General features: G+C 41.6%; 1 protein-coding gene across 2 annotated transcripts in view; it reads left to right on the top strand.

Annotated features, from left to right (window-relative positions):
- Positions 1-20,138, top strand: part of itgb5 (integrin, beta 5) — a 38,155-nt gene that overhangs the window by 7,087 nt on the left and 10,930 nt on the right. For both annotated transcript variants that reach the window (XM_008327958.3, XM_008327957.3), the window contains exons 8-12: positions 807-902; positions 987-1,076; positions 4,160-4,294; positions 8,785-8,959; positions 9,908-10,162. In XM_008327958.3, the coding sequence (XP_008326180.1) occupies positions 807-902; positions 987-1,076; positions 4,160-4,294; positions 8,785-8,959; positions 9,908-10,162 (751 nt within the window). The remainder of the gene's footprint in view (positions 1-806; positions 903-986; positions 1,077-4,159; positions 4,295-8,784; positions 8,960-9,907; positions 10,163-20,138) is intronic.

Here is a 20,138-nt window from a genome sequence, read left to right as displayed (position 1 = left end):
CGTAATGTAGAATTTTTTCATATGTAAACACACTTTAGTTTCGCAGAAACATTGAATCTAAACTAAAGCTTAATATTTTAAAAACATGAGAATTTTTTTTTTTTCACAGGCCAACGACAAAAACACAAAATGTATGTGCTATAATATAGCGTATACACTGCTAATACGACAAATCCTGTCAGTATACAGGGGCTATATACTGGCGGGCCAACCCTAGTCCACATTTGGGCCAAATATAATTACACTACGGACCAGATTTGGGCCCCGGGCCTGAGTTTGACACGTGGCTTTGGGCAACCGTTTAGCTTTATCTTGCTAGCAGGACAACAGCATACAGTTGTTACACCGTAAGGTTAAATGTCATTAACCTTAGGGTGCCCTCTGCAGGATCATGCTATTACTGTTTGAGACTTGTAGAAAATTTACTTTTTTTTTGTAAGCTGTATGCTTAACTTACAGATTTAGTTTCTCTCGCCTATGTATTTATTTTTAAGACAGGAAAGTGAAAATGTCCCACAGTTTTAGCCACACTGACTCCTCTCTCCTGGTGTTCTGCCTGACACCTCCATGCAGTTGGTTGACAGTTTTTGCAGAAACTCTCTAAATGAACTATTACAACAGAAACCACAGCAGGGAATTTACTGCATGTGGGGAAAATAAACCACAGGAATATGCTGTCGACAAAACCCCCCACAGCTTCACATATGGGACATTTCCTCCAAAATTCATGAAGGGACAGAAAATGTCACCATTCTGCAATCTAAAACATTTCCCTTCCTCTTGTCTCTTGTCTCTTGTCTCTGCAGGATTATCCGTCGTTGGCTCTGCTGGGAGAGAAACTGGCTGAGAATAACATCTTCCTCATCTTTGCAGTCACGAAGAATCTGTATATTATTTATAAGGTACTCTAAATTTTACTTTTTTATGAACAAGAGTGTTTTTTTTTTTTTCTTCCATTTCACAGCACAATTCTTTCTTTCACTTAGAATTTCACCGCGTTGATACCCGGGACCACGGTCGAAATCCTGGATCAGGACTCGAAGAACGTCATCCAGCTGATCGTTGCAGCCTACAATGTGAGTGAAGGGCAGGATGTCCTGTTTGTGTGGCCCACAGGGGAGGAGGGGGGAGGACAGCACACGGAGGGAGGGAAGTCTCCGAACTGCTCCCGACATATTTGAATGAGCTTCCAGCTGACGAGGTGTTGAAGCTTCACAGCTGATCAAACACACGTTCTTATGGACATTTGACATAGTCGAAGTTCAGCTCAAATCCCTGACTCACTTGTGAGGGCAAAAAAAAAAAATGCGTTTGCCAACAGCTTTGCTGGCAGAGGGGGCGAAACAGGCATAAAATTATAACGCGGGACTAAAGAATTGTCCCGACGCGGTGCGTGTAGCCCCGAGTGTTTCAAGTGGTTGTCTAAAGTTAGAAGATGAACAAAACAGGAGGGCTTCAACAACCAGATGGTGACCCATGGAGCAGACCGAACCGAACCGAACTGCAAGAATGTTCTAGAAAAAAAACTACAAATCACTTACAGTGACTGTAACCCATGAGAAAGCCGCCCGGAAACGCGACAAGGCAAAGTAGCAACAGAATTCCTGGCGTTATTTATGTACCAACAACAGATGACCAAATTGTTTGATTGGTCTATTTTATCACTTTGCCAATGTTTTTCGAGTCGTTTCCTGCACAGCTGTGTCTCACATTTGTATTTAAGGTGGAGAGGCTAATTGCTGCGGTTGTCACAATTGAGTTCTTTGTGACCAAAGGTCATTTGTGGGACTTTAACGGGAATGTCAGCTTGTACAGAGTGAAGGCAGATAAGATAGGGGAATCGGTTTCCACTTCCTGTTTACTGTTTACTGTAGAAAACTAAGCCTTAAAACACAACCTCCTTAATGATTTTCATGTTAATCCATCCCATTAATAAACAGAACTAGGCAACAGTCTCATAGATGTCAGTTCGGTGCTGATGATGATTTGATTGACGGTATAACAAGTTTAATGTTTAATTTTGTGATTAATAACTACAAGCACATGCTTAGCGCTACAGTAGAAATACAATCGAAGGCTTTGGCTTGAAGGTGGAAACATCTGTGTGTTTGGCCGGTAAACTTGAAGAGGTCCGACGCCCATTTACTGTTTGCGAGACAGAAGGACTGTTCTGGATTCAGTCAGCTTTTCCGTCCAGTCTTTTTCTGCGTGGGTGTTAAGATTTGGTTCTTATTCTTCATTCAGGAGGAGCTGCGTCACCTCTGCCACTGAAATAAGCGTTGGACGCAGCCATGTCACTGGCTGCGTGCGTGCGTGTCTGCTTATTGATGGCGCTTTATTAACATTCCAGCTGCCACATCATGTCCTGCAGCTGAGCACGGCTGAGACAGACTCTGCCAAAAAACTCTGAGGTTACTTGTTATGTAACCTCAGTCGTTTTTGTAGTCTCTCTGTAGCCATGCTTTAAAAGAATGGGAAAAGGTGGCTTTTGTAGAGGGAGAAAAATTGTGTTGTATCACTAATTTACAGAAGCTATGATGCTAACTTTTCCTTGGCTAATGTCACATGACCCTTGACTATCAAAGAAAATCAACTTTTGTTAAATGTTGGGTCTGTGGGTGTGTGACTATATTATTGGCTAACTTTTGTTGCTAGCTGTTCTAAGCTAAATTGTGTTAGTTTGTTTGTTTGGCTCAGTTGAAATTTAGCTTTTTAGCTAACTTCAAGAATTAAGTCCTTCAATAGTTTCTTGATAATTTAGCTTTACACCTTTAACTTAAAGATGTTTTAAGATACTTTTAATAGTTAGCTATTAGCTGATTTTGCTACTTTTGCTACTTTTAGACATTTTCACATATTTTGAGACTAATCTTATTTACCAGCAGGTGGTAATAGGTATATTTTTAGTGTAAATTTTTCATTAAGCACTTTATTATATTTATGGTCTACATCTTAGTTATCATTAACTATTTTTAGCTTATTTTGCCCAACCCTTTGCATTTCGTTTTTTACTCTGTTTAACTTGTTGATTTCTTTTTTGACTTTTTTACTCTGTTTAACTTGTTGATTTTTTTGCATTGTAACCTTTGGTGTTTTTGATTTTGAAAGACGTTTCGTACTCAGTTAAATATGTATTTTTCAAGCGAACAGTTAACAATCGATCTTTAAACCAAGAGGCACATTATATGTGGCTGCTGTATGAGTACCTGTAAAAACATGTCCTACACGGGCTCACAATGCTAGCTGTTGCAGTGCTAGCCAAAACATTTTCAATTTTGCAGCAGTTTTAACTCCTCTTTTTAAGTGCCTTTTTGCCACAGGTCCTTGCTACTTTCAGACCACGGTGACTCAGCCTGATGCAGTTGGTGTTAACACACAACCATGGCATTTCACACGCACACACACACAACCTACAACCTACATAACATGTGCAACAGATGTGGTTGTGGTGAGATTAACTATAAACCAGTTTCTAACCAGTCTGACATGTTCACTCTTTTACAGTCCAGACTTAAAGGCATTAAATATACACTGAGGTGGTTTTTATATAAATGTCTGTTTACCAGGCTAGTGAAATAAAGGAAAAGTTCAAGTTTTTGAAGTGCACTTCCTCTGCATTCAATGAAACCTGGAGAGAGCAAATTTTCCAGTTTGGGGATATGGAAAATTTGAATGTCCTAAAACAGAAAAAAAACAACTGGTACTTGTGCCTCCTGGCCTTAGGGTGCAGTAACACTAAGGCCAGTTGTTCTGTACCGTGCTGAACCTACTAAATGCCCCCCTCCTCAGTCCCCTGCTGGCCTGCACTCCACTACCCCCCCACACCAACCCCCTAAGAAGTCAGTGACGTTTTTTTTCCTACCCATTCAAAGCAGATGATGATTGTTTAATTTTTTTTTAATAAAGATTCAGACAAGTAACACTCCCTCCAGGAGACAGCAGTGTGAGTCTACCTTGATGTCTTTTCCACTGGACGCAGGGAGCAAGTGGTTTACAAAGAAAAACAAACCCTGGGTTTCCTGCAGGAAAATGAATCTCTCAGGGGTCAAACTGTGACCAAAAAACGAACATGTGATTTTGGTTGGGGCGAGAGTAGTAAAAATCCACACTTGTTGCCAAATGCACAGTGAAGTCCAACGTGCTTTCCTGTTCTCCTCAGAATATCCGGTCTAAAGTGGAGCTGACGGTGTGGGACCAGCCTGAGGACATCAGTCTGTCCGTTACTGCCACCTGTCAGGATGGACAACCTCTGCCGGGACTGAGGAAGTGTGCCGACCTGAAGATAGGAGACACTGTGAGTCCATGTCCACACTCCTCCCCTCTTAGTCTAAGCCAAGCATGGGCGGCTGGGGGGCCGGATGCGGCCCGTTCAGCTTTGTAATCCGGCCCGCCAAACTTGTCCAAATTATACAATTGGTTTGTATTGTGATTATACTTCTAACCTTTTTCCTGCAATGCCCACATTTTCCCTATAGATGGCGTAGAGAAGGCTAAAAGCATTTTAGCCTTTATGCATGACTTTTACATGTCATTTATCTAAATTCACGTGAACGCTCCTGACCCGGCCTCCCCGTTCAAGTTTTAATTGTGGCCTGCGAGTCAAAAAGTTTGTCCACGACTGATCTAAGCTAATTCCTTTTCCTTCAAGTATTATTCCTTTTTTCAGTCATTAATCATTCATTTGTAACACATACTTGAAGTTGTCCTGAGGTTTATTCTTCAGGTGACTACGGTCAGGCTTTATATTCAAACTCTGAACAATTCTCTTGGGTGGATTTATGTTTTAAAGTGTGTACAAGTTAAAAAAAAACCAAAAAACTCTTCAGCTAAACTCTGGCCTGTCACTACCATATTCCACAATACCAAGATCCGTTTCCAACCTCAACTGGACTCTCTGAATATTTTCTTTCATACTTGTAAAAACACGCAGAAGAAGAAGAAGAAGAAAAAAAAAAAAACAACTCACAGCCAAACCACATTTTTGGGGATTTTTATTTTCAGCCCAAGCATGTCCACAGGATCCCATGTCTGTTCTTTAGGCTTGAGGCTACATTCACATAGATATTAGTTGGATTTAGCAGTAGGTTAGTTTGAAAACTAGGACATTCCAAGAAGTTGTAAAAAGGACTCACCGTGGAGGAGAGGCCACTAAAAAAAAAAAAATCATAAACGACCGCTATCTCTTCATAAATGGATTATTTTAGCCTAAAATAAATTAAACTATATTTCTGTCTGATCATGTTGAAGGTCTGATCCTGGGCCAAGCTGCCAACCTACAGTACTGCTACTTGTAGTGCAGACATGAGCCCAAGGCTCCATATCAAGTCTTTAACACCTGCACAGCTTCAGCTCTAAAGTAGTTCCTAATCCTAAATTTGAACCAGCGAGGCATGTTCACGCTGCGAAAACATCTGTGCAGAATGTCTCTTCAGTTTCTGTTCACGCCCATGTTTTTGCAGCCGGTGAAGCTCTTCCCTCTCGTATTTTAGCGATTGACCACTATTGCTAGTTCTGCTTTTTTTTTTTTTTTCTCTCCCCCTTTCAGATCAATAACAGAGTAGCTGTAGATTAATCATGATCAATCAGTCCTGTTGTTCTCCTGTTTGGTGTTGATTGTCCTTAACGGGACAAATATCAGCTGATCTCTGTTCACGTGTTCCCCATTCGGAGCAAAAAAAAATTACCCCTGATCGGTGGTTATTCTGCCTGCATCTATGACAAATTCAGAGTTTTTTTTTTTTTTTTTTTTTTTTTGAAATTTTGAAATAAATTCCATTGTCCTCATTTAGTCACACAGCCCAAAACATTCTTTTGATTTAATTTTAGTCCTAGAAAGGAGGCCTATTGACTATTGTGGAATGATGCGAGTCATTCTGCCCATTTGTCAAAATGCATCAACAAAATGAATCAGATTAATTTGATAGATTTATAGCAAAATAGTGTTAATTTCAACAGCTCTTTTTTTTATTTTTTTTACAAATAATTGTGTAATTTTTCCCCCAAATCCTTAATTTTAGCATCTCACTTTTAATCTTAAGTTCCTGGAGTTTGCAGAAACCTGTCAGTCTCTGTTGATACTCTGAACTCTGCATCTGTATTGAGGCTGGAATCCTTTTGAGAAAATGGAAAAGAGCTTACAATGTGCTTCACTTTCCTTCTCGCCTTTATTTTCCGACGCTTCAAGGGACAGGAGCAGGTGCTGGCGTATTCCAGGCTGAATTCAAAGTGGGCTTTTGGAATTTTGAGGTCTTTCCCCATGTTTTTTTTTTCATCCTAATCACTAAGAGGAGCTGAAGGACGAGGGCCTCTGGCAGTTTAGATCCAGCCTGGTTGGTAGTTTCAGAGCTTGTGTGACTTTGCTGTTGAGCCTTGTTGCATGTCAATGAATAAAGACAAAAGCAGGCCGGGGGGAAGACGGAGGGGGTGTGTGAAAGTGTGAGCCGTGAAAGGAATAAAGTGGCAGGAAGAAAACATGCTGGCTGAGGTCTTTGTAGTGAGGCTGTCACTCACTGCCCAATGTTCAAATGCAAAGGGACTAAAAGGTCCATGTTGATCCATGCTAACCGACCCTGTTGGTTTCCGCTAGAGCTGTTGTTTAGTTACTGAGCATTAAAAATGAGACGCAAATGTAGCAAATGATTAGGCACATGTCTGCAGCTGTGTAGAGGTCAGTGACCTGTCCAGAAAATAACTTCATTAGGTTCAGCTTTTCTTGCTATAGTACAGGGAGTCCTTGACTTACATCAGAGCTCTGTTCCTATGGCGCGATACATACGATACGATCATCTACGCGAACACAGACGTAACGTCGTAATCTAAGACGTAAAAACATCAGAAAACTCCGACTCACAAAAAGCTCCGAAATAAAACAACACAAAGAAGGAAAGTACAACTGTAGTACAGTCCAATGCATGGCGCACAACCGGCAAATGAAAACGAAGGCGTCTTCTGCATACAGCGCCATGTGACGATACATTAATCCGCTCCAGCCGCCGGCTAGTTTCCCTGAGAAGTTTGTTTTAACGCCGTATGTTGGAATCATGGAACGAAACTTGTTTCGAGTTTCGAGAGAAGGTGATGTTACCATGAAACGCCGTAAGTCGAGGACGTCGTAAACCGAGGACCTGCCGTGTATGTCTGGTCTGTTATGAGAATCGAAAAGGACGCATGATACACCTGTTTAAATGTTGGTGATTAAGTTAAGTAAATTACACGGGTTATAATATAGCTGGAAAAACGAGGATAAGTTGAGACGTTTTGCCTCTCATCCAAGAGGCTTCTTCAGTTCTAACCGGTTACTTCAGCTCCCCCTGTTGGCTGGAGCCTTGGGGTCAACTGGGAAAGTGTAAACAGCCGTTAGGAGTCTGATGGGTCGTTGTGAAAGGTTTCAGTCACCTGCCATCAACCTTTCTGATGAGGATCACAACGCCCCCAGGTGGGCCTCACAGTGTCCCACCTGAGGGCCCCCGCCCCACGACTTGAGAAGCACTGGGTCAGACCAAGTATTTCTTAATTTGTCTTTCAACATTTGGACTTACCCTGATATTTCCAAACAGGAAGAAATTAGACACTGATGTCGTTGTTTTGTTTGACCTCTTTATGGATTTTTTTTTTGTCCCTGTGTTAATTAAATTGCCGGATGTCATAAGAATTCCATCATCCCAATCCAAATTTGATTTGTCCCCAATGACACTGGTCCTTTTGATTAAAATCTTAGTTTAAAAAAAAAAAAAAAACTCCCATGTTACCCAGTGTGTGACCCCTTTCTCCTCCCGCCCACCTAATCTTCATGCACACTCCCAAATCCCCCCTCTCCCCCCGGTGTCTCGTAAACATCCACGTGGTTGTGCAGCCTGGTGACTCACATTTACAGTAAATTGAATTGTGTTCCCTAATCACTGGTTTCCCGCGCTAATGTGAAGAGGGGGATTTAGACGGGATGAAGAGCTGTCGTAATCCTGATCCGCTCCCGATACTGGCCTGGAATCAGTCAAACACGTGGATGAGTCCGATGATCGCAGCTGGTTCAGAGGCAGTTTAGGAGTCATTGTAGACCACGGTGTCTTCAGAGGCAGACGGTTGGAGTTCAGTCTGCATTCATCCCTAAGCTGTTTGTGCGGTTAAATCGTTTTTTTTTGTTTGTTTTTTAAATGAATGAAGTAAATCCAGAATAGGAATATGTGAGTTTTGCATCTGTTCTGTCAACAGCTGCATTTTCACTGATGGTTTTTGCAGATCCTCAGCTCAAACAGTCAGTTTGACACACGAGAATAAACAGCATTGTGTGGAAATTTTAACTGGCTAATAGTCTTCCTAGTTCAAGGGAAGATCCTGGCGCCTGAAAAGTTAAATTTTTCCAACTTCATTCACTTCATCCCAAGCTCAAATCGATTGTGTCTTCGGAGCTGCTGCTCAATCTGCACCTAGCGCTTTTAGCGTGAGTCCATAAGAGTGTTCGCAGTGTCTCAGTTAAGTCGTAACGTTTGGAGGAAACTGTTTTAGCGAATAGAAAATACAGCAGGGAGAGGCTAATGGGTGGAGGGCTTTTGTCATTTTCCTCTTTTTCTGTAGTGAAACCTCATCTGTTCCTCCCAAAGGTCAAGTGAGTCCAAACACACTGATGTAAAATCATAACGTCATGTGTTGTCCAGGTCTTTAGATCAACTCGACACTGCTGAGTGTTCGGGCCGTAGAGAAATGCGGGGAAAGGCAGTTTCAACACGGTGATTTTTTCAATGACGTGGCACAATTTACGATTACCGACGATTCTCCATTCCTTCACAGGTTTCATTTAACGTCAGCGTGGATGCGAGGAGCTGCCCGACCCGCGGCGCTGACCACAGCTTCACCATCAAACCCGTTGGCTTCAAGGACCGTCTGGAGGTGACTGTGAACTATCAGTGCGACTGTGGCTGCAGTCGAACGGCGAAAACCAACAGCAGCATCTGCAGCTCTATAGGTACCGACTCACTCACCTGCAGCTCAGATAAGACATTGTAGCCGTTATGATTTTGTAGAAAAATAAGACCTACCATAATCTACCGGAGTGATATTGTAAGAAAGATTCTACTGATGTTTAAAAACAGAGCCACCAAAAATCCCAGAAACGATATCTAGAATAAATGTGGATGACCCTACAGGATGAGTTATATGATGTAAAAGACTCGAGGGGAAAGGGTTTCCGCTGCTAGTACGGAAATGTCATCAGGTACAGAAATCAAAGTCAGGTTAAAAAAAAAAAACATTTATATCAACCAGTTATCTTCCAACAGTTTAGACCGGCGATTCCTAATATTTTTATTGGCATCCGACCTGATTTTGACATCATACATTTCTGGTGACCCCAGAGACATTCATTTAGTCAATGAATCAATGAATATGGACATAACTCATATACAGTGGGGCGTCAAGATACAAGTTAAATCTGTTCTACAACCGCACTCGTATGTCGATATGCAATTTCCCCATTAAAAAGAACTAAAAATCAACGTATTAGTCTCAGCTCCCTAGAAATATACAATTAATTAATTAAATGAAAATGCCCCTATTTATACATCAAAAATATAGATATAACCAAATATATTGATACTACTACTAATAATAATAATAATTAAGAAAACGAGTTGGAAAAATGGAGCTTGGTTATAGATATAACCAAATATATTGATACTAATAATAATGATAATAATTAAGAAAACGAGGTGGAAAAATAGAGCTTGGTTCAGCGTTCGTAACTTGATGTTTCCTTGTATCGCGAGGAAAATCTTGCACTAGTTGCTTACTTGTAACTCGTATTTCGGGGAGCTCGTATCTCCATCCTTACTGTATTTCAAACTGGATTTATATTAATGAAAGTTAAAGAGCACAGTGGTTTACCGTTGCTCGTGTTCCCGTTTTTCCATTTCAGGGACCTACAACTGTGGCACCTGTCACTGTGAACCGGGCTACCTGGGAGCTCACTGTGAGTGTCAGGAGGGCGAGGCCGGCAGCATGTACCTGAGCGCCTGCAGAGAAGCTGAGGGGAAGCAGATCTGCAGCGGCCGAGGGGAGTGCAGCTGTAACCAGTGTCTCTGCTACGAGTCCGAGTTTGGGAAGATTTACGGCAGCTTCTGCGAGTGCGACGACTTCTCCTGCGCTCGCCACAAAGGGATACTCTGCTCTGGTAAGATTATCAACCGCACCGTTCTGTCTTTGAATTCCACGTATGAAACGTGAGCTTGAACTACAGCTGGTGAGGAGCAAAAAAAAAAAACCCTCCCGTGTTCCCCTCCTCCCTTCCTCCTCCTGGGCTTTGAACTTAATGAGAAAACAAGCGGACGTCATGCGGGCTGTAAAGATCGGCCGCTCATCGTGACCTAAAAGTGAAATTCATTTGCAGAAATGTTGTGGAGTTAAGTCCCTGTCTTTCTGCCTACAAGTTTTAAGGTGGAGCTGTGAGAAATGTTTGCATATTTAACTCCTACTTTCACTTAGAAATGAAGAACTTCTTTAATTTAACTTTTCTGATCCAATAACCAATCAGGACGGTCTGTACCAGACCTGACGAATAAAACTACCATACACACTGATTTAATTGAAGTTCATCAGTACCAGATTTTGGTTCTTAACCAAGTGATATGAGTAAGTGAACCACATTCTGTTCTTTATATCTTTACATAGTTGCAGTAAAAGTGATAGTGTGGATTTTAAATGTATCTCTATGGACTACTGAAGCTTAGGAACTTTGATATTTTAAAGTCTTTGTTTGGATTTTTTTTACTAACAAGAAACCAGCAAATATTTAGGTGTACTGTAGTGAGTTGGTGAAGAAATACAGGGTTCCCTTAAGAGCTGAAATATTGATTTGACTTTTGGATGTGTTGTTGTGTTTTGGTCAGGACATTATTATTATTAAAATTGAACTATATTGATCCCATCCATCCATCCATATTTTGATCCATATATTGATCCCTTATATGGGAAATTCTCGTGTTAACAGCAAATCTGCTGTGAACATATATATAAAGCAGACATGTTTGCATTCAACTGACTGGACCAAAGTCCATTCAGAAAATCACCATTTTAAGACCATAGTGGACACAATGTTTCCCATGGGACTTTAGGAGACTGTAGCGGGGAAGTGAGGGGAACGGACAGGCTCCTCCCTCACATGCTGGTGTCAGAAGTTGACTGATGCGTTGAAATCAATGCGATCATTGATTTCAACTTGAGTCTGCACTCGCAGGCTAGAGAGAGAGAGGTGCGGGATGGGCTGACTGACAGAAAGTAGAGATGGTGAAATACAGTTTATTATTATGACTTTTTATGGTCAAATGAGACAGTGGTGGGCTGCCACAGTCCCCGCAATTAATGGGAGACACTGGGACACGGCTCAAAATAAACCTTGAGAAATTTATGAGGCTGAATCTGAACAAACGGTTCGTATCACAGAACACAAGAAACGGAGAGAGCAGTGACTCAGCAACATGTGAAATTGTGATTTCCCTCTATGGAATTTGGTATTGGGAGCAAGTGGTTTACAAATGTTAGGCTCTCATATGTAACAGAGTATAGATGTCAGACTTCTACTTCACCAAGTTCTTACCACCCAGACGTGAGTCTGCCCCGCGAATCCAAGATTGGTGAACGTGGGCCAACATGAAATTCTTCTCCTCTCACTGAGCAATTACCAGTTTATTCTGGCAGTGAGAGAGAGAGAGCACTGAGGTTCGGTCTGAAAAGGTTTGGCTCGGTGCGCACTGCTGAAGCTGTCCCAGAACATTCAGTCCAAGAGGCAGTCCGGTGAGCTTCGGCGGTGAGTGAGAGGAGGGATGAACTGGCTCATCACCAAGCCAACCACTGTTCCTGTGAAACCACAGAGAAAGCTTTGTGACAGTGGGGGCCCGCTTTGGCCCGATCCCACCACACAATGGCTGCCTGTATTTATCTGTAGCCAGTAGAAACACAAGGCATTCGGTTTAGCCAACAGCGACTGCCCGACGCAGTGAATGCATAAATGCAGTTTGAGGTTGTTTGTTTGTCGGCCGTCATCCGTCACCTCAACTGTTCTGTCCCTCTTCGCTCTAACGTTCTCACAGCGGCGGTCCAGAGTGGAACCTTAATGAGAACCTAATAATCCTAAACAGTACTCCTTCCCCCGGTTTCTCTCAACCTGACTGTTTTATTTCACACATACAAATGGAAAAAAACTAAAGGGCATAGACTTTAGTTAGGTTTGAGAATCACGTTTGTTCACCCAGAATTGCTGCTTAGCATAAATATACAGTCACTTTTGTGACAGTTTGAAGCAAATAAATTAATGTTGTTTTTTTTTGTTTTTTTTGTTTTTTTGCTATAATAGCGGTGATCTGAGCTCAAGCTGAGCGTGCACAGATTTAGACAGATCGCTGCCATCTGTATTTAACGAAGAATTTTACAACTCAGGGTCTAGTGCAGGCGTAGGCAAACTGTTTGGCTCGCGGTTGTTTACGCGGTCCTAAAATTTGACAGGAGGGCCGGGTCAGGAGGAGATCGATGAAGTGTTCGTGTGAACTAAGATAAATGACATGTAATAAAGGATAAAATGCTAAAATGCTTTTAGCCTTTTCTACGCCATCTATTGGGGGAATCCAGGCATTGCAGGGAAAATGCAGAAGTATAATGCTAATATAAATTAATATCATCATTTGGACAAGTTTGGTGGACCGGATTAAAAGGCCAAACGGGCCGGATCTGGCCCCCGGGCCGTAGTTTTGCCCATGTCTGGTCTAGTGGCTGTGGAGGAGATTGCGTGCACCATTAACCAAAACTCGTCGTGTGACTGTAACCATAATGATCGTGTTGTTGAAGATTTGCTGGTAAAACAATAATTCTTTGCATGTTTCTTTAAGCGCGCACACAAAAAACGAACCCTTGGCTAGCGTAGGTTATCTTGTAAAGCAGAACAGTCCAACAGTTCACTGAGAGCTGCTGCTTATTCCTCAGGTTCTCTGTGGGAAGTGTGCAGTGTAAACTTCACATTAGGGTTTTATTAAGAACGGAAATCAGCTGTCGCCGTGTGTATGTTGTTCCTCTAGGTCAGTCCCAGCAGTTCGGGGCCTTGTAAATGTGTGAAGCTTTGGCTGGAAAGATGTTGCCTGTCTTCTTCTGCTGTTCTTATTTTGGCAAAGGCGACCGTGTTTGTATTGAAACCCAAGCAGCTCTTCAGTTTTTTTTTTTGTAACAGTTCTGAATTACTGGTCCAGGAAATCAACAGACCATTTTATTTGACACCACCCAACCATAAAACTTATATATCACTAGTCACACACTGTCTGGACAGCATACGGGTCTGGACTGTAGGCTGTTTTCTTTGGCCCACACTAAATGGATGCAGCCTACGGCTCTAACATTGTAGCCAAATATTTGAAAATGTCGCCCACGTGTGACCAGATGAGAGACATTAGCCATGGTGAAAACTATGTTATACAGGAAATTACGAAGGAGCAGGAACTGTGTCAAAAAAAAATATCGGAATAATTTACAAAATATATCGTATAGTCGTCGTGGCAGAGTCATTACAATAAGAGTCCTTTTTGATTCACATCTACTGTCTACAGGCATGGGTAAACTAAGGCCCGGGGGCCGGATGCGGCCCGTTCATTTTTTCAATCCGGCCCGCCAAACTTTTCCAAATGATATAATTTATGCCTTTTCCCTTGCAATACCCGTGTTTCCCCAATAGGTGGTGTAGAAAATTTTAAAAACATTTTAGCATATTAGCTTTTATGCATGACCTTTACATGTCATTTATGATAGTTCACCCTCCCCGTTCAATTTTAGGACAACTGTGGCCCGCGAGTCAGAAAGTTTGCCTGCACGCCTGGTCTACGACTTCTTTTGGTGTTTTCTCAGCACTGCCCCAGCTAACGGGGTCAGATCTGAGCTGCGCTTTTGTTTGGATTGGCAGCTGACCAATAAAAGCAGGAAGTCGGGATGTAGATGTGTTTTCGGTGTTTTCCTCCTGCTCAGTTTCTGTGTTTTTGTTTTATTTTCATCGCGGAGCCTCCGACTCACCACAAATAATCCATTCGGAGCAACGTTGTTAAGGTAACACACTTACATCTAAAAATGAACGTTATCTTTACCAGCAGATCTGTAGTGGATTCTGAACCCCGGTCTCTTACATTGCCATGTAGGGACAACCGGCTCATGTTAAAGAGCAGGACCTCCATTTACTACGGAAGGTCTTAAGAGACGTCCGTAAGTCTTAAGTATGGCCACCATTTACTTTATACTTTATACACTATTTCTATACAGTTTATATAATTTGAGTGTGTTTGTGTGAAAGTCCACCTGAGCGACACTTGACACCGAGTCCTCAGGTAAATCAAAACCCTAGCCGCCCCCCCCCCCTCCTCCTCCTCTTCCTCCTCCTCCTCCTCTTACTACTACTTGTTTCAACTTGACTGAACTTGATGCCCTCAGACAACGAATCTAGATTTCCAGATGAGAAACATTTGAAGGAATATCAAAAGATGTTAATGAACAAGAAGATTTTTTTCTAATGTTAGGGATCGAGGACGTAAAGAAGTCAGTTGTTTTAGCTTACCTTAGGCAAACTTTTTGACTGGTGGGCTAAAATGGGTCCTAAAATTTGACAAGGGGGGGCCGGGTCAGGAGCAGATAGATGGAGGGTTCGTGTGAACTACAAAAAATGACTTGTAAAAGGCTAAAATGTTAAAATACCTTTATAATTTTCTACGCCATCTATTGGGAGAACATGGGTATTGCAGGGAAGAGGCAATAGTATAATGATAATATAAATTAATAACATAATTTGGATAAGTTTGGCGGGCCAGATTAACAAACCCAGCGGGCCGCATCTGGCCCCCGGGCCGTAGTTTGCCCGTCCCTGGACTACCGTAGTCACTAGTTCCAACAACCCTTGCTCACTTGTTCCAACCTTAGTTTGGTACTTTTTTTTTTTTTTGCCATATGTACTGGAAGTTACTGTTAGGATCCACCTCATGTGTTTACCCACCCACCCAATTTAATTGTTGTCGCAGCTGCATCAATGCTGTTGAATGCCTGCTGTGGTGTTAAATCAGGCTGCTCTGCTGCTGGAATTTGTTCTGTCAGCAGCAACCTTAGAGCCCATTTAAATGACCCTTTCCTCTGGTTTTGCTGACTCGTCAAACCCCTGATTCCAGATTGTCTGATCAACGGTTGCATTTTGTTTTTTTGTTTTTTTTGAAAATTCCTCCAGGTTATGCATTGTTGAGCTTAATGAGTGTTTTGAATAATAAGCAATAAGGAACAAAGTTAGAAAATACACCTCTATTTTCCCAGCTCTTTTTCCCCAGCGTGTCAGCAGGACCACTTCTGTTTTTCCCGGCAGATGCGGCCTCAGCCTGCCGTTTTGTTTAGCAAACATGGAGCTTTCTCGCATTTTTGTGCAAATCACAGAGGTGATGGTTTTATGAGCTTTTGTTTTCTGCCCTTTGTTCGAACATCGGCGTGGACTTGCAGGCTCCTCCGTGCCGAGGAGAATCACGGCGTAAACACTGTTTTCACGGCTGCTAATGACTATTGTCTGTCAGTCTGCTGATGTTGTTCCCTCGCTAAAATAATCACACATGTTCCAGCTGCTGATGTCTGTTATTGCTACCGATCTGATCCCTCCCCACTCCCCCTCCCCTCTCTTGCCTTGCTGTAGTTTAGGTGAGCTTTGTTATTATGACACTAAAAAGAAGCTGCTTCTTCTCCTCTGAGTCTGCTGGGGTTTCTTTGACTGGCGATCAGTGTGGGCTCAGCGTTCAGAGGAGAGCTTGTCTCAGCCTGTAAAATTTCAAGGTTCACATATTTGAGCTGTTTTACCCTTTAGAGAAAGACACACTAACATCAGCGCGGACGAACAGCACCCCCTGTGGTCAGACTGTGTCTTCAATTCAGGGCACAGGTACATGGTGTCTTCCATCACTGCAGGAACCAAAGCATATACTGTATACCAGTGCAGCTTTTTTAATAGTTTGAAGAAGGTAACTGAGCGAGTTAGCTTAGCTAATGTAACACTTACTGCTGTTATTAAATGTGTTGCTATTTTTTGAAATTATGTTAGGGTTAAGAGCAGACAGATGGAGAGTTTGTGTGAACTAAGATAAATGTAAATGTAAAGTCATGCATTAAGGGATAGGAGAGTTTGTGTGAACTAAGAAAAATGTAATGTAAAAGTCATGCATTAAGGGATACAATGCTAAAATGCTTTTATCATTTTCTACGCCATCTATTGGGGAAACCTAGGTATTGCAGGGAAAATGCAGTAGTATAATATAGATAAATTATATAATTTCGATTGGTTTTGCAGGGCCAGGTTAAAAAGCTAAATGGGCCACATCCGGCCCCCGGGCCTTAGTTTGTGCAAGTGCACTTGTTGATGTACAGCACCATAGAACAAAATGGCACTTCATTATAAACAACCACTGATCAAACTTGAAATTTGTTTTACCTTATATACATCACCTATATTAACTAGATAACCAATAATCTTTTTACTTGTGCATACTTGTTTTTGCCCCAAAGTCAGCTAACAGCCCTCACATTCTGGTGTGAGAAAGTAAAATAATTATATTTGAGCTGCTGAGACATTATGAACAACTTTCTCAAGCAGGGACAGGATTTTTTTTTTTTTTTCTGGCAGTCTGACGGATGAGTCTGGGTTTGGTTGATGCCCGCGGGATACGACTTCTGTGCCAGTTAGGTCAAGTACACTTTGGGTGGAGGAGGTGTGACTCTATGGGCTTGGCTCTGTGGGATTGTCAGAAAATGCTTCAGGAATTTGGACACGGATCCAGTTTGGTTGAAACCCTGCCTCTTCATTCATATATTTAAATCACCCTAAAGTGCCATAATTGGCACCTAATGTCCATAAATCTAAAATGAAAAAAGCTGCTGTAATTTTACTCGGCAGTAAATAAACACCTTGTTTCTACCAGTAGCTCTCTTGCATTTCAAGGACTAAGCCTTTAATTTCAGCCTTGTCCTGCTTTTTTTGGCTCCCTCAGCAGTTCCCTTGCTCGTGCCTCCTCTTGTCATTTACTGGGATGGTTTCTCTGCCGGTTGTTTTCGTGGCTCCTCTTCCTGCCATCAGAACACCCTCCTTCGTCTCCATCACTGTTTTCTGACAGTGGGAGTTTGCTGCTGCTGCTGACGCTGACGATGTTGATGTTGATGTGTATTTTTGGGGATTCTGAAAAAGGACTTGACCACAAATGGGCAGGATTCACTTCACCAGCTTCCCCCCCACAAGTCTGAAATAAGCGCGTGTGTCTCTCTCTCTCTGTGTGTGTGTGGAGACACTTGAAAATTCTTAGCCTAAACAAACTTGGCTTTGGCTTTGAATCCACTCACTGACAACAACAGCTACCGTTCAGAGTTTCTCTGTATGTTTTCAGTTGCAACTTAGTTAGCTTAAGAAACGAATCGAGTACGATCCCAACACCCACTGTGTCATTAAACTGAGTGAGACTTTAACTATGATATTGTTTACGTATCATAAAGTCACGATCTATAATCGGATACGTTTTTATCTGTGTTGGCACTGAAAAAGGTTTATAATGTCTCTTAAACACTGACATAAAACAGTAAAACATATCAATAAAAAAGACCCCATAAAAACACTTTGATTACTGTGCTTTCCAAACCTTCCATCACACTCAATGCTCTCTGAGTTTTTATCATGGAGTATGAAGCCACAACTTGTAATTTCTTGCAAAGACTTAGTCCTTTTATTTACCTAACTTTGATCCCTCGCTGTTTGATGGAGCAGCTTCTGAAAATGCCAAAGGCTTCGTTAAGCCCCTGCTCAGTGACGGTTTAAGAGCTAAGGCTAAAAGTCAAAAGCTAATGCTATTCTGAAAAGACTATAATGACATCTAAAGGCAGTGGCCTGGTGCAACTTTGGCCTTAGTAGTAAGCTGTAATTTGTTACGTTGATTTGTTGCTGTGGCAGGAGTTGTTTTTTTTTTTCTCAGTAGATCACAATTGGTACCAAAGAAATCAGTCCAAATCCTTTTGGGAGTGTAGGTTACGTCCAGACAAAGAAATTCTCAGGTTCTGGCGTTCAGGGGAGTTGTTTGAATTCAGGATTTGAACCAAAAAAAAACAAACAAAAAAAACCCAAGCACATTTAACCTTGTGAGATGAAGTAACTGTGGGAAAACGGAGCAACCTTGGCAGTAGTTATTTCTCATTGGCTCCTTTTGTTTTATTTTGTGAATTTTTTTTATCTCTGTGTCTTCAGTAACATTTTGGAGGCTGCAAAGTGACAAAGAGTGAAAGGATAAGATGACAATGGCTCACTGTTTTAGAAAGGGGAAAAAAAAATGGTCAAACTCTCAGTCCTTTAATCCTGTGATTGACAGCTCTGCTCTATAAATGATCGACTAGAAATGATGTAATATTAGCAACAATGATTTCAGCCTATGCAGACATTACTTTCCAGCTCACGTTTCACACCAAACACACAATTATATTGCAGTGTAAACCTCGACTAGAAATGATGTAATATTAGCAAAAATGATTTCAGCCTATCTATTGCAGTGTAAACGCGGTGTTAGTTTTCTGCCTGGAGACAGATCGACTTAAATAAACATTCAGGCTTCATATAAAGAGGAAATGAACTGTCCGGATATTTTTAGAAATAGAAAAAGTTCACGGCAACGTATCACGTTAATGTATCAGATAAATGGAGCTGGAGCTGTCAGGACCTCCAGAATATCCGCAGAGGAAAGATAAGTCGACATGCGGCAGCAGTAGGTCGTTGTTGTTGTTGTTGTTGTTGATGTTGTTTTGCAGAAGCGAACGTTTCCTGTCTGCAGAGAAGGGGTTAACAAAGCACTCTGTTACACATCGTTTACCCTGGACGGGGTTTCCTTCTCCTCCTCCTCCTCCTCCTTTCTTGGCCCAGATGTGAAGCTGTCTGATGTACCCAGGCCTCAGCTGTTCCAGAACAGTCTGGACCTCACATGTTGGAATTACTCAACTCCTCTGTAAGATGGAGCAGAGTGACGGCCGTAAAAAAAAACCATTGAAACTCTTAGAATCTAGCCGTGTTTGTTTTATATGTCATGTAGCAACAACACGACAAGTTTAACAGAGCCTTTCAAACATTTGGAGATAGAGCTGAGTCGGGTTTGATATAGTGTTTCACATCATGTTCGCCAGAGCTCAGGGATTGTGACACTGAACTCGGTGAACTGTTAATGAAACTATGCGAGATAAGACGTTGAATCGCCAAACTCCCCGTCCGACTTCCTTTGACTTCCTGCCTGCTACTTGTGTTCCTGAAATCCAGAAAGAAAACATATACTGCTACTACTGCTGTTGTCCTACTTTCTTTTTCACTGGATGTTTGAAATACCGTTGGGTCACCCCGGTGCACCTGTCTAATATGAACATGTTTCTGCTTTTGACTTTGTCCTTGGTGGTTCATTTTCTGTAAGGGCCAATTTCCTGTGGGAAATCCTGTAGTATGACTCTGGACAACCTGCGTAACATGTACAAAATGTGGTTTCGGGCAAAAAAATACAACACGAAATAGTTCAAACTACACCCGTCAATTTCCTGTTTCCATCGAAACTGACCGATTTGGCTTTGCTAAGATTACGATGAGTTAGATCGGCCCCACAGTTCTGTTCGAAATCATTCAAAAAACAACGTATAAGTGTTGAGGAAACTGGGGAAAATCCAGAAATAGTGGAAGTCGTAACTTTAAAGGTGTGTGATTCAAAGTGCTATAGGGGATTACGCTAGAACCAAATCTAAAAGAGTGAAGGTTTTTGTCCAAGTGCTCAAAAATTGATAAAGATGAATGGTCCAAAAACTGGATTTAACTTTAAAAAAAGTTTGTTGTTGTCAGACAGTTATGATTTAGGAGTTTGATTTGTTCAGTTTTGTTAAATTACAAATCGATCACAGCGAGAGCTGTTGGTCAATGAGAAAAAAACACAAGCCTAAAAATGTTATAACAAATGTAAAGCAACATGAATTTTTCTTTAAGAACACACCAGAGATTACCATACTTACCATAAAGAGAGAGCTGTTTATGTATTTTATATAATTTATTCATAAAATATTGTTAATGCAGCATATACTGTTTATGTATTTTATATAATTTATTC

The sequence above is a fragment of the Cynoglossus semilaevis genome, chromosome 16 (assembly GCF_000523025.1).
Source record: "Cynoglossus semilaevis isolate Cse_v1.0 chromosome 16, Cse_v1.0, whole genome shotgun sequence".
NCBI lineage: Eukaryota > Metazoa > Chordata > Actinopteri > Pleuronectiformes > Cynoglossidae > Cynoglossus > Cynoglossus semilaevis.
This window is presented reverse-complemented; position numbering and strand designations above follow the sequence as displayed.